Genomic DNA, 14,347 nt, shown 5'->3' with positions numbered 1-14,347 from the left:
GGGGACCATTTTCAAAACGTGCCTGTTCCATGTCGTGTGAGCTTTGAGAGGGGGTGAGCTCCCCACTGGGGCGCCCTAACGGCTGGATACGCTCCAGCCATTCATCCCATCGCCGGGCGCTAGAGCTTAGGATTGGGGTAATTTTTATAGAGGTTTTTTTCCTCGCGGCCCTCCTCTCAGTGAGGACGACCCCCGGTCCCGCTCCATGCGGGATTACGGGTTGGCCGGAGCCGATCTTAAGACCGAACACCGCCCACCGCCTCGGGTGCGAGTTAGATAGCGCCGGACAGAACCTGCGCTATCTTCCTCCCCTCCCAGTGCTGGTTTTGGTCCGCGCCGGCCGAAGCCTACCGGCTTAACGGATGGCGGATAGGGGAACGACTCCCAGATCTGGGAGTCGTTCCCCTATCCGCCACCTGGGGACGCGTCCGATGGCAGACCAGCAACTGCACACGGAGATTTTTATTATCTCCTGTGTCAAGTCCCGCAAAGTGGCGAACTAGGGGATATTTCAACAAAACTTGGCAAATAGATGTAATTGCACGTACTTTTGAGGTCGGTTTTTTTTTGTACTCTGTACCGAGATTATTTTGTTAAAAAACAAGCGCGCATAATTTGACCTCCACTTCACTTGACGTAAAGTGTCGATGAAATCGACGATGGAGCGTGAACTGCTCTACTTGGTCGTATGAAATTACTACATATTTTTCTTAAATGTTGCAGTCTTTTTTATATTGTAGGTATATTTCTGACACAAATGTTATGAGCTGTTGGGTCATGGAAAAATTTCCATTTTGAAAAGAATCATATCTTTCAGAAAAATAAGTATTTGTCCGGATATTTCCCACACTTGTCGTTGACACCTGTCAAAAGTTGACCTTACTGAACAAAAACGATGCAGCCAATAAAAATGTTTCTTTTCGATGTTGTCCAATCATTATAAATCTCGTTTTTCTCTAGCTTGCTTTTACAACTTTAATTTTTAACCGCCTTCAAAAAAGGAGGAGGTTCTCAATTCGACTAACATACTTTTTTTTTGTATGCATGTTACGCGATAACTCCGGTATTTGAGAACCGATTTTCATGATTCTTTTTTTGTTGGAAAGGGGGTACTTCCATAGTGGTCTCTTTTCATTTTGAAGAAAATCATCCACCTCTAAGGGTGGCTGTTCACGCATGAAGAATCATTTTTATAATTAGCGCCTAAATTTTACTAAGGAGCAATTACTTTAATAGTTGATTTTGCTATTTCTCTAATTCAAGGCGTTTTTCTCTCCATATACTTTGAGTAGTGAGAACCGATTTTTATTGTCTCCAGTGTCCTGTATAGTGGCGGATTTAATGATATTTCAATAAAACTTAGCAAATAGACGTAATTCCACGTACTTTTGAGGTCGGTTTTTTTAGTACTCTGTACTAAGATTATATTTTGTATTTCACGCTAAATAAAACTTCAAAGGATATTTCTAAACGTAGAACATAATATGAGCCTTTGAAATTATATTTTTCCAATATTTAAAATTTTTCGAGAATTTTTGAAAATTTTCGGAAATTTACCCATCAGTAGTAACAACATAGTAGTAGCAACATACGAGTGCTTAAATTAATATTAATGTTCTGCTAGGTAAGGACGCTGTAATGTGCTTCAAATCGCAACAGCCTAAATTTGAAAACCTCAAGTGCAATATTGGGCAATTAAAGCTTAAAACATAATTTGTAGACCTTTTTTTTCAAACCAATAAAAGCAAATAACACACAAACAAGAAACGAATAACTATAACATTAAATTACCGAGTGATAAGCTATAAAGTGTGCATGCTGCTGTTACGGAATCGGCCATCCACTTGGCTTGGTGTTGTCTACGACGCTGATTTTCAATGGATTCGATAACAGAGAAATACGAGAACACATGCCACGGAACACAGTAGACGTCACAGACGTGAAAAGGTATAATCATAAATTGTTATCTAATATTTCTAGTATTCTGTTTTTTGTGCCTACTCAAAAGTTCACATGACGTTGCGAGGTTTTTGAATTTAGCCGACGATATGGGAAATATTGTATTCTTATCATTCTCCATTATTTCATCTGCAGTATTTACATAGAAAGGCTTAATAAATAAAATTTACATAAATGGGTAGCAACTAACATTTTAATGCAACGGTATTGTTTTACAGCCCACCCCACTTACAGTATGCGAAGAATTCGCAAACATCCTGGAATCGTGCCCCGTGCCTCGAGTGTTCATGGAGCTGTTCGCAGTGCTTTGCATTGAGACTAGCCATTATGTGGCGTTCGTCAAGGCTGGAGTGGGCCACGAGGCGCCTTGGTGCTTTTTTGATTCAATGGCTGATAGAAAGGGTAAGTATATTTTTTCATATTAAAAATTTTTTGCTTCAAATTGATAGGTTTGCACTGACTTGTCACTAAATAATGTTGTCAATACCTTTGTATTACATTTTTATCACATATGGTAAGAATAAAATCATCATCAACCCATTTATACATCCCGCTGCTGGGCACGGGTTTCTTCTCAGGTGAGGGTTTAGGTCGTAGTTCGCCACGCTGACCCAACGTGGGTTGGGAACTTCACACGTTTCCCCAGGGTTTTGAACCTTCTTCGACGTGCAGGTTACATCACCATGTTTTCCTTCACCGAAAAGCTCATAATAAACTTCAAATTAAATTTCGCACATAAATTCCGAGACACTCAAGTGGTGCGAGACTGGATTCGAAGCAGAGCCGAAGCAGTGGCCTCTCAAGCAGAGGCCGTGGGCTACTGCCATAATGGCTACCGTAGCTTTTTTTAAGGAATAAAATAGGATAGATTAATTGCCTTTGTATCAACTTAAATAAACCCTATTTCGTTAATAAACACGGGTCTCATCTCTGAAACCGGCGTCTGTAACACTTATCAATTTCCAGGAGAACGCAATGGTTACAATATCCCGGAAATCGTCAGCTGTGAGGAACTGGGCTCGTGGTTGAGTGAAGAAGGAGGCCGGGCATTCCACGCGTCCGCGCCTACCGACAAACAACTGCCGACACATGCCAAACGGCTACTTGCTGACGCCTATATGTGTTTCTACCGTAGCCCTGACGTTGCCATGTATCGCTAACAGTCTTACTATTTGTACCATATCAAACCCATAAATCCAGTTATATTGTTTTGTTTGTAGAATTGACTTTTCTGCCACCGAAAGTGCACTATACTGATACATTTTTAGTGCAGGGTACACTATATGTACTGTGAATAACGGAGTTAGGACTCCTGCTGATTCACCCACATCTATTTACTTACCAACCAACATTTACCAGCTTTTACACAACTCTCTCCTTGAAAGACGAGGGACTTATCATAGTGCTTGCGACACGAGACTATTGTCATTAAAAATGGAGAACGGCGTTTTTATAGCCTTTAATTCCATGTTTCGATTGCCCTTTCGGGATCTTTAAAAGGTACAAATGTAATGTTACAGTTTAGATAACACAGAGCACTTAAAATATCGGCGATAAATGTGCTCTCTGAAGTATATTATATCAAAGAATACATAGTACTTACGTGTTATGTATTTTTTATTTTGTTGTAATATGTATTAGATTTTGTAAATTGAAAACCAATAAAACACAAGTATTATAATTATAATTTATGTGTAATTAATTGCTTTTTTCTTTGTATACTTCAACTAAACAACTAATGAGATTGGTATGATCCTAATATTACGTATTATGCTAAATTATGTACTCTAAGAATGGCGACTATCACAATTATTATTATTTGAATACATAACTAAGCTTCTTTTGTTCTTCGATTATTCCATGATTTAATAGGTTACTTGACAAGTAACGAAAATTATATATTATTTGTTAATTGTGTAAAAACTTATAATTATAAGACAACTTGATGGTATTGGACCATCAATTTGATCAATCGTCAATTGAATCAGAAATCACATCTTGGAAAGAAACCGCAATAGCAGTTAATTGTCACACCTTAATGATGCCATGCAAACTAAATAAGAATTAGCATTTTTTTGACTTTAATGTTTTTGGTATTGTATAAAGTATGAGATAACGAATTTTAGATAATTTGCAACATATTTATGCGAGTCAATTGAAGCAGAGAAAAAGTATCCTATTATATTAAAATTTTATCATAACTCTTCGCGATTTTTTTGCGCATTAAAGTCACAATCACATTCGAACTTTGGCTGTGTGACTCGAGTCATATCATCTGGAACCGTTATTTTATTCACTATGCGTTTGCTCCATTTCTGAAACAAATCATTCTCCACTTTAGGATTCGGTCGCGATGTCTTAGAACAAAATTATTTCGAAGATAAACACACAATTTCACATCTCACGGGCTTTAACATGGACCAAAAAATATAGAAGACCAAGGGCGCGTTCAAATTAGCCGCGCGACTGCCGAGCTGCAGTCACGGTTAGTGAGGTGTACATGCTAATTTTTCAAATTAACTAAGATGGACGAAAATGGAGTTGAAGAATTTATAGAGATACACACATCAAAAAAAGTTTGCGATCAATAGCATAAGCTCCTATAATTCTTTAAATTTAACTTTATCAAAAAAAAATCTATGTTGTATGCTTTCTTTAAATAGGAATACCCTGTTTGAAATTAAAATATAAAACTATTTTTTATTATTTATTTTAAAAAATTGAGCCATTAATAATAATGTAATAGTGATAGAAATTTCATAGAAAGAAAAAGACTGTTTAATTAAACTTAAACAACAATTTATTATTAAAAGGTGTGCATTCAATATAAAATAACTCCTCCCCTGGCTCGAATACATGCGAAGATCCTCCTGGGCATGCTGAGGATCAAGTTATCCAGCATTTCCTGGGGTAACCTATCCCATTCTTCAAAAGCGACTTCCCTGAGCTCTGGAACTGTCTGGGGACGTGGCTCACGGTTCCATATTGCTCGTTTAAGAGCATCCCACGCGTGCTCTATTGGGTTTAAGTCGGGCGAGCCGGCAGGCCAGTCTAATCGTGTGATATCGTATTCTTGAAGAGCAGCATTGACTCGTTGAGCTCGATGTGCGGGCGCATTATCATCGACCAGTACAAATTGGTGCCCATGGTTTACTCGGAATGGTCTGACGATATCATCAATAGCAACTGCTTTGTACATGTCTGCTGTCATGAAGCCCCGATACGGGATCAAAGGCGTTCTAGCTCCAATCATAATGCCACCCCAAAAGGACACCGATTTTCCGCCTTGCTGAACTGTTCTAGTGGCAGTTCTTTATCTTTCACGGTCGCCTGGTCTTCTCCAGACACGGACACGTCGGTTATCTGGATGAGTGCTGATTCGGGATTCGTCAACGAAGAGACAGTTTTGCCAAATGTTTTCGTCCTCACCTTCTTCATTTTGCCCAAGTCTAGCCCACTGCAATCTTCGTTGTTGACGTTGCCGGCAATTGAGCGGAGCTCGCCAAGACCTCCGTGCTCGTAATCCAGCCTGGTGCAAGCAATTGCGAACGGTCTGCGTGCTAACTTCAAGCCCAGAGGCGGCCCTGACTTCTGCTTTTATTTTAGTGGCGTTGATTGTTGGATCACGGGCTGCCAGCAATCTAATATAGCGCTTTTGGGCAGCTGTCAAAACAGTTGGGCGACCGCTGCGGGGTCGGTCAGCTAAATTCCCCATTCCGTGATACCTCTGCAACGTAGCCACGACCCAGGATTGGGATATAGCAAGTCTGCGTGCTATTACTCTCGTGGTGTATCCTTCTTCCCTCAAAGTTACTATTCTAGCTCGTAAAACCTCTGATAATCCTCTTGGCATTTTTTCAATCACAACTTTCCGCGAAAAATATCTTGAATCGCTTATAATTGACTAAATCAGATTTCTGAATGAGCGTAAGCTAGGACTGAAAGCCTTTTTATATGAAAAAACAATTGAACGGGGTCATTGTTTTATATTCTAATTTATTTTTAAATAAAGAATCTAAAAAGAAGAAAAAATCATAATATAATCTACAGTAACAAAAAAGATTTCAGTTTTTCGAAGTGATCGCAAACTTTTTTTGATGTGTGTATATGCAAAACAACACCCTGCAATATGGGATATCAGTTCCGCTAGTTATTATAATCGACTGAAAAAAAAGGCATGGGAAAATTTATGTCTAAAATTTATTGACAATTTTAAAACTAAAAGTACAAATGAAAAAACATAGCAGGCGAGTCATTTTTAATACCTATGCGTGAAGTGTGTGCCCCATGAACTCTGACCCCCCTAACTATATTGCCGAAGCTTGTAGTATTCATTTTGATTATTTTGACAAAATAAAGGTAACGAACGGATTCTAATACGTTCTGGTATTATTTTTAATTCTTTTTCTTCAGTTTTAGCAAAAGAAGTAAAAGTAACGTTTTTTCGTCAGAATCCATCGTGTAACTGAGTCGAAAGAAAAAACATCTAAAAATTTGGTCGCCCTTCAGCAGCGCGACAGTCGCGCGACTGTAGCGATGCTGCACCGCGTATAACAGCGGCTAATTTGAGTGCGCCCTTATAGTATAGAAAACCATCTTTCTTCGCGAAGAAAGAAGTTTTTGTAAACAAAATTTCGTCTCATCTAAATAAATAAATTAATGTGCGATATAGTCATGCCTGCTCACGCTGTATACGGTTAACTCGCGTGACGTCATTTTTGAGAGAATATCGAGAGCTTGGAGAAGACATTTTTAGACTTAACAAGCAGAGAAAGTTGAATTCATACACAAACACTCTATTTCTAACTGAAGATAAGCTATTCTCAACATTTTACATTGAAGTCAACAACCTTGTGAACCATCACGTGTACTTACCGAAAACAAAACAGCATGATAGCAAACAATGTGCTGCGGTAACAAATTCTCGTTGGCGAACTTTCTAGCGTTCTGTGCTATTCTGTAGGCTGCATCATCATGTTCTAGAGCCCATAGCACACGTTCTTTCAAATCCAAGAGATCACGTCTCACTGGTACGTAATGTTCCCATGGCTTGAGTAGGGGATAGAAATGCTCATAATACGGCGAGTCCTGCTTTAGAACTAAGCCACCGCCAGCTAAAAGGTACGGAAATCTATAGGCCGCTACTGTCCCATCTATGTTGATTTGATATTTGTACTGGAATAAAATAAAGTCTGTAAAGGGCCCATGTTTTTTTATGATATAAAATCATAAGACGAACAAATCATGCGCGTGGTGGTAAGGCCTTATCCATAACAGTTACAGTGAGACCTTTAAATCCACAGTGTTTAAATCACTAAGATCTGAGAAGCACTGCCACTGCGCCCGCCACCTTGAGACATAAAGTAGACAAGTCCCATGTGATAGCACAGCACCCATGCTCTTCTAAACCGGAAAGCAGTTATGCTCACATTAATTCCTGGTGGCAGAGATAGGTATTAGAGCAGTATTTCCCTGGATGAATTTTTTCACAAGGAACTCTGCTGCTATTTTATTTTTAAACGTACACACTCATAGACCCGCAATAGGGAAACCTTGTATAGCGGGTGCCATGAACACACATACATAAACAATCACAAATTACACCCAACTGATGAGATAAATAAATGTAAACCATACAAATGTTTCTCCCGGCCCAGGAATCGAGCTCTGGACCTTTGCATGGGAGTTCAGCATGGTAACCGTTCGACCATGCAGGCAATTACTAAATTCCCATGAAAGAAATATATTTTGGAAGTTCAAAGGCTTTTTAACATATATGGCAAGTAATGTAAAACTTCTATATAAGGGAACATTATAAACTCAAAACAGGGCTTACATCAAAAAACTTAAAAAAAGAAATATGAGGCTGTTTGGGACCATATTCTGCTTCTTTGTTTCTAAAGAAGAAAAAGTTAGTAAGAGATGCATTGAACAGTTCCGGGTTAGCCCGTGCGATGTCGATGAGTTTAAGTCTTTCTTCACGGGAGTCGCGTCCACGCCAAAACGCACGTGACTCGCGTTGCGGCCATGTACGATCTATGCTGCCTTGCACTGACAAGGTATCTAATGTGACTCTGCAATGTATAATAAAACATTATTTTTATAGGTATGTAAAATATACAATGAGACAGCATGCGCTCCAGATACGGCGCAGTAAGGGCAGAATGTTACTTTGTAATTAACGCCAACTTAGTTTTTTAAGTTTCCAAATAAATTTTTGACATTTTATTTATTTATTTAGGACATCTTCACACTAATGGTTATGATCAGTGATCAGAAAAGGTAGGTAGTTTTTTTACCTAAACTTCGAGGAACATAGAAAATGGAGAGTGCCTTACAACAATATTTTTTAGGTTCTGGATCTTTTCGAGATCGGGGAAATTTCTTAAGTACGTTAAAAAATTGACATTATTTGCGATAGGTAGGTAGACTATATTTATCTGAACTTTGTGATGAGTTGTTGCAATACCAATTTTTCGGATTATTTAGGAAAACTTCGACTTTCTGAAAATGACGTGAAAATCAAGTCACAAAGTTAAAATGCTGACTCTGTTCATCAAAAAACCTCTACCTATTCCAATCACTGGTTATGATACACGTTAACCGCTAAAAGTTAATAAAAAGAAAGAAGGAAAACCATTTTTCACTCAGGAAGGTACCTTTAAACTGGGTTTGATCATAGAGTATGAGAGCAGAGCAGAAGCATTGCTCACACCCCTCACGACACTTAATATTCCTTGATCTATTTTGTTTATGTCTAGTACAGTACAATGTCTAGTACAGTACAGTGTCTAGTAGGAGAACAGCATTTGCAAACTAGTAGGAGTCCAAAACCAACTAAATGTCAATCATAACAACATTGTACAAGTATTGATTATACCACTAACCTTCCCATGTTCTCCAATGCGGACTCGGTTATATCGTAAGTTGGCATCACAATATCAATGGTATCATGATTACCACACCACGAAAATACAGGAAGCTCCTTACTTCCTTTTTGTACCAGCGGCCAATCACCCAGGTTTATTACAAGCTCCATATCAGGCATATTGACTTTTCTACTCATAAACAAAAGTATGTTATCAGCAAACATATTAAAACCAACATGTTTGCCATAGCAATCCCTATATACTTGATTATCCTTGATTATATAGTGACAAAAACTTGTACTCTCAGGTCTATGAAATTTCTTTATTATTTTCTTTATTTCTTGTTCCATGTCTACTTTTGAGAAAGGTTTGAGAGCATGGTCTATTTGTTCATAAGACGCTGGGCACCCAAAATCCTGTAGCCATTTGTTGAAGTTTTTTTCTGGACAGTTACATTGATCTGGAAGAATAGGACCTGAAATATTTAATGTTATAGTATCTTATTATGTAGTACTAGCTAGTGCCCGCAACTTTGTCTGCATAGATTAAGAACTTTCAGTAGTTTACTCTCCTACTAAAGAAATTGGTTCTCCATACAAACGTTCATCCCCTATTTCACTCACTTTAACTTTATCTGCCTCCGTGGCCAAACAGTTAGCATGCCAGACTGCCACGCAGAGGTCCTTGGTTCGATTCCGGGGCCGAGAGAAATATTTGTATAGCCTACATTTATTTCTCTCACTAGAGTCTGGGTGTAATTTGTCATTGTCTATGTGTGTGTCCATTGCATCCGCGACACAGGGTTTCCCTAGTGCGGGGCTATGTTGAGTGTGTGCATTATTATTATTATACTTTAGGATTAATTTTAGTACCAAAAAGCGATGTCCTTCTCCTAGGTCCCATCTATCTCTATAAAAAACAAAATAATATTCAAATTTGGTTCAGCAGTTTAGACATGAAAATGTAACAGAGTTACATGAGGTATATTTACCAACCTGAAAATGTCAAAGGGGATCCTTTTATATGTTTGCTTTTGTAGTATACATTAATGGATACGTCATAACATGTTTCATACATTTTGTAACGCACTATAAAAGTACCATCTTTACGATCCAGTTTATTAACCCACACTCTGCAATGGTTATCCTTTTTAGATCGACCAAGAACTTCAATCGCGAGGTCTTTACCCAGCTGAGGAACATATCTGCAAAAAGTATAGGTCAATGTTTAAACTGAATTACAAATAACAATTAGATACAGGTAAAAATAATGAAAATAATAGTGCCAGACATACGAATAAATAACATATGACGGGATGTATATGATTAGCAAACTTTTACTTACGAATTTTCATTGAAAGATGTAAAGTTCACGAAGAAATACCTTGCCGGCAGCACAATTTTTTGCGGTTCCAGCCCGGGTCCAAATAAAGTAATGGCATTTTCACAATTTGTAGAAACAAAAAGCAGCAAATAAATAAAATAAAGCATCGGAATTAAATTAACCAGCTTGTTTTACAGAAGTAAAACAAAAATGTAGAAAAAGTGACAACGAATTACCCTGGCAAAAACCACAAACTGCAAAAGCTAACCAACTAACTAAACTTTTGTTTACTTTTTTTTTTCCTTTTTCTTGGCTATTGGACAGAGAACAAAAGTAGAGAGAACGGACACTCTCTGTCCCTCCCTAGCTTTGGATATTGCACCACGCCCCGCACTTTGCCGGCTACATTGACTGAACGACTAAGGCTGCCGGCGAGATCTTTTCGTGCGAAGACGGCTGTGATATTTGAATAAAGTTTTCATTTATTCATTACGAAACTTGTACGTAATATAAAACATCATTTTACGTTACTATTTACAATGGTCTTGAATTGTGCTGTGTACGGCAGTTTATCATCATTTTCCGAAAGATGAAACGAAGTAAGTAAAAAAACTTGTCTGCGGCTCATTCAGGTATTGTTTTCGTCATTTATTTACTGCAGTATAATATATGTATGTATAAAAAATACAGATTTATTGTATCAATATAATGAGGCGCCATGACTTCGTGAGCTAGTAGACAAGGGTTCTCGATTTTCAATTCATTTTGCCGATAAATATTACGTTAAGTTGCGAATATACCTAATTAACGATGATCAACTTGGACACGCAATTTCAAATACCTTGGTTACCTTATTTAAAGGTAACGTTTAAAAGTTTTTTATTATATGTATGAAAATGTATAATGCGAGGTGACCACACGTTATGAAAATGCCAAAATGAACTTGTAATTTAGGTACCTATGTAATAATATGAAGTGTTAATTATTGAGTATACTTACGTTTTAGTCATCATAACAATTTCATTATCATTCAAACGAACAAATACGGACTCAGACTCCATTATTATATTATTTAGGTGTTTATTGAATATTGGCTATAGAGCCACCGCTAACGAATACTTGAGAACTCAAATCGTAACTAGAGGTGGATGATAAATAACTTCACGATGACAAAATCACGATGATCCGCCGTCAAACAGTATCACCGTGACTCGTTCTGAAGGAACGACGTTCCAAAGTAACATACCTACATGGAATTAATAAGTACTTCGTACAACTGGAAAGCTCACTGCAATTATTTTGACATATCAAAATGAACGTTAAATGAATAGCAATAAAATACTTTTTAAATAACCAATATCTCCTTAGAGATCTGAGCTCAAGTGAGACATCTTCTTTCTTGGTGTGTCCCTTTCGCACAATTGCCATGTGAGATATTTGATACAATACGGTAGTTGACTATAAAAAAAAATTGGCATAAAAACAATACGTCATTTTGTCCATGAATATTATAAGATGTTTGTAAATAATACCATACCAACTATGAATGCAATAGGTCGCAAATAAATCAAAGTCTTTATATTATTTCACGATATTTAAATATTATTGGAAAGTTTTATTTGTTTTACATTAGGCAACACTAAAATAATATGGCGTCATCTCTGTTTGTTATTACCACAGGTCTACCACTAGTCAGAAAGAGACGGACCAAGATTTATGACATCTCGCTCGGCGCACGCTTCAATACACAGTAAGCCGTCCAGTTGTACGAAGTACTTATTAATTTCATGCATACCTATGTTACTCCGTTCCAATAGCTATCCCGGTCACTCACATCACGACATACTTATTTGATACAATGCGCGATCTCCGTTCCGTGGTGACTGAGCGCGCCACTCGTAGTTCTCTTCAAATCGGGCCATTTCGGCGATGGGAGAGAATGAGATAGGATGACTTTCTTTGCTCATTCACAAGGGTCGTAGGTGCTTATTACTACTAGAAAGGGCGGTTGAAAAAAATCTGCAGCGGTTACTGTAAACCTATTTATGAACAAAGTGAAATATTTTTGTATATTTGTTTTATTATAGAGTTGGTATTTTATATTTATGTGTAATATACTTTGCGTATTCTACTAGATATATAATTACATTACACTTTATTACTATTTTAACAATCCAAAGATTCGCATTAAATAAGTAACAAGCAAAATTACATTAAATACAAAATCAACTTTTTGAATGGAATCGAAACTTATTCTTATTACAAAGGGAGTAAAAACTTAAATCATTATATAAAAAACGGCTATAAGTATTAGAAAGAAGCCGCTGGCTAAAACCGTATATCGTGATGTAAGTTATAGGCGTGACAAGGTCACGGAAGTAACAGTCGTGACAAAATCACGATGATTTATCACCGCCCGGTTCGTATAACTGGGCTTAAGAGGACGCGAAACATTCGCGTGACCTCCGCGCGGCAACCGGACAGTTACCACTCTTTCACGTACATTAATGGCGAATCTGAATACTAATATTAATACTACTTCTTTTGCATCTTCTAACCCGCTCGGCGGCAACGCGGTCTCTGGATGGCGACCGCGCAGTGCGAGCGCGGTTAAATTCGTGTCGAATAAATGCGCCCTACGTCTTATACACCTTAGAGGATGGAAAAAAATAGTCTAAGTTATACACACACAGGATATGTTACGTTCAAAGAAATCGACGTTTGAAATCTGTTCCACAACATATAGAAACTTTGCCACTTTACCATAGATGATTATGATTATGATATTGTTGAACAGAATGAACGTTCTGAAAAAAAGATAAGAAGTAAAATACAATAGAAAAGGAAAACAAATTTATTTATTATCAAACAAACGTGAAAAATATTTCTAAGTCAAATAGAATCGTCTATTTTGGAACAATGGTATTTCTAAGGTAACAAGTAGATTTGTTTGTTGTGCCCCTATCCTTTCAACATCATCATAATTTCAGCCGACGGACGTCCACTGCTGGACATAGATCTCCCCCAAGAGTCGCCACAATGACCCTAACATTTAAATTAAATGTACTAAATAGCTCTTTCACCATTAAACATTAATAAAATTAGTCTTATAACAAATGAGTACCAATTAATTGACGACGGCGAATTCGATCTAAAGCATCTAAAGATCGACTTGAAAATGATCTCATAACGATTAGGGACGAGATGTCAGAATTAATGTTGATATTTTGTTGAAGTGCTTGACACTGAAACTTTAGCGAGTGATGTCAAACAGATAGTGGGCTTACATTTCAGGTTAGATTGCAAGAAAACTTGAAAACATTTTGAAAATGTAAGAGTTTAGTTGATGTTTTTGGCATGTAAATTTGCAAATACATTTAAAAAAAATATAATTTTTTGAAATTTTGAGTTTTTTCATATACAGGCAAAATATGATTGTTTAAGGTCGCTGGCACTGAAAGGTACTCAAAGGCACTCTAAAGCACTCGCTGGCATTCAATGACACTCAAAAGCACTAAAAGGCACTCGCGGGCACTTAAAGGTACTCAAAAGCACTCGCTGGATATATGTCTACTTATAGCCTTATTATTAGTATTGGTTTATTTATTTATTTATTTTAAGTTAGTCGGTAGCGAATTTAGGCTTTGGCAAAATAGTGGCCAAGTGATTTTGTGTTGTGCTTTGTATTAGAATTAATTATCGTTTAAGTATTTCCTATGAAGTCTATACAGTTTTTTAAAATAAAATATTGAACAACCAAAAACCCTTATATTCTACATACGAAACTGGACAAACAACTGTACAATAACGGACTAACTTAGTATTTTTTTAAAAAATCCATGCAAAATGTTAGACAGATGTTTAATATTGTGTGTAGAGATTTTTTTTAACAAAACTACGCTTTAAAAAAATAATAAGATTCACGCAAAAATACGGGATTTACGGTACTTAATCGTACTCTTTTTATCACTGCATATAGAAAAAAAGGTATAACAAGCAATATACTACATGTACATGCTACTAAATTGTATCAATATTTACAATTAAGCTTAAAAATATATTTTGTTTTACTATATAAATAATAAACCACGATTAAAAATATTTATCCACGTTTTTGGATAAATATCACGTAAAAATGGATAAATATGGTGTGGGGGCGGATTATGAGAAAAAAACGCCTGGTTGTAAATTGAGCT

The 14,347-nt window shown here is 37.1% G+C and overlaps 2 protein-coding genes across 4 annotated transcripts in view; one reads left to right on the top strand and one right to left on the bottom strand.

Annotated features, from left to right (window-relative positions):
* Positions 1-3,600, top strand: part of LOC113236126 (ubiquitin carboxyl-terminal hydrolase CYLD) — a 16,928-nt gene extending 13,328 nt beyond the window's left edge. Inside the window, exons 10-11 of one of the 2 annotated variants that reach the window (XM_026472127.1) lie at positions 2,178-2,361; positions 2,926-3,600. In XM_026472127.1, the coding sequence (XP_026327912.1) occupies positions 2,178-2,361; positions 2,926-3,119 (378 nt within the window). In that variant the 3' untranslated portion in view covers positions 3,120-3,600. The remainder of the gene's footprint in view (positions 1-2,177; positions 2,362-2,925) is intronic. The other variant, XM_026472134.1, reaches the window with a different exon arrangement.
* A 383-nt stretch (positions 3,601-3,983) lies between these two features.
* Positions 3,984-10,332, bottom strand: LOC113234597 (KDEL motif-containing protein 1-like). 2 transcript variants are annotated; one of them, XM_026469953.1, is made up of 6 exons: positions 10,173-10,332; positions 9,824-10,032; positions 8,847-9,303; positions 7,796-8,033; positions 6,835-7,134; positions 3,984-4,274 (listed from the first exon to the last, which is right to left on the bottom strand). In XM_026469953.1, the coding sequence occupies exons 1-6, from the start codon at positions 10,316-10,318 to the stop codon at positions 4,155-4,157; spliced, it is 1,470 nt and encodes a 489-aa protein (XP_026325738.1). In that variant the 5' UTR covers positions 10,319-10,332; the 3' UTR covers positions 3,984-4,154. The 2 variants fall into 2 exon arrangements, with proteins under 2 accessions (XP_026325738.1, XP_026325744.1); XM_026469959.1 differs by having other exon boundaries at positions 8,847-9,288.
* Positions 10,333-14,347: the final 4,015 nt, after the last annotated feature.

This window comes from Hyposmocoma kahamanoa, unplaced genomic scaffold (assembly GCF_003589595.1).
Source record: "Hyposmocoma kahamanoa isolate Upper Pololo Valley unplaced genomic scaffold, ASM358959v1 102, whole genome shotgun sequence".
Taxonomy (NCBI): domain Eukaryota; kingdom Metazoa; phylum Arthropoda; class Insecta; order Lepidoptera; family Cosmopterigidae; genus Hyposmocoma; species Hyposmocoma kahamanoa.
This window is presented reverse-complemented; position numbering and strand designations above follow the sequence as displayed.

Coding starts and splice junctions, on each gene's coding strand:
- LOC113234597 (XM_026469953.1), bottom strand. CDS start 10,318: ATGCTTTATTTTATTTATTTGCTGCTTTTTGTTTCTACAAATTGTGAA. Junction 8,034..8,846: donor GCATTGGAGAACATGGGAAG/GTTAGTGGTATA, acceptor TATACATTGCAG/AGTCACATTAGATACCTTGT. Junction 7,135..7,795: donor CTTTTTTTAAGTTTTTTGAT/GTAAGCCCTGTT, acceptor ATTTTATTCCAG/TACAAATATCAAATCAACAT.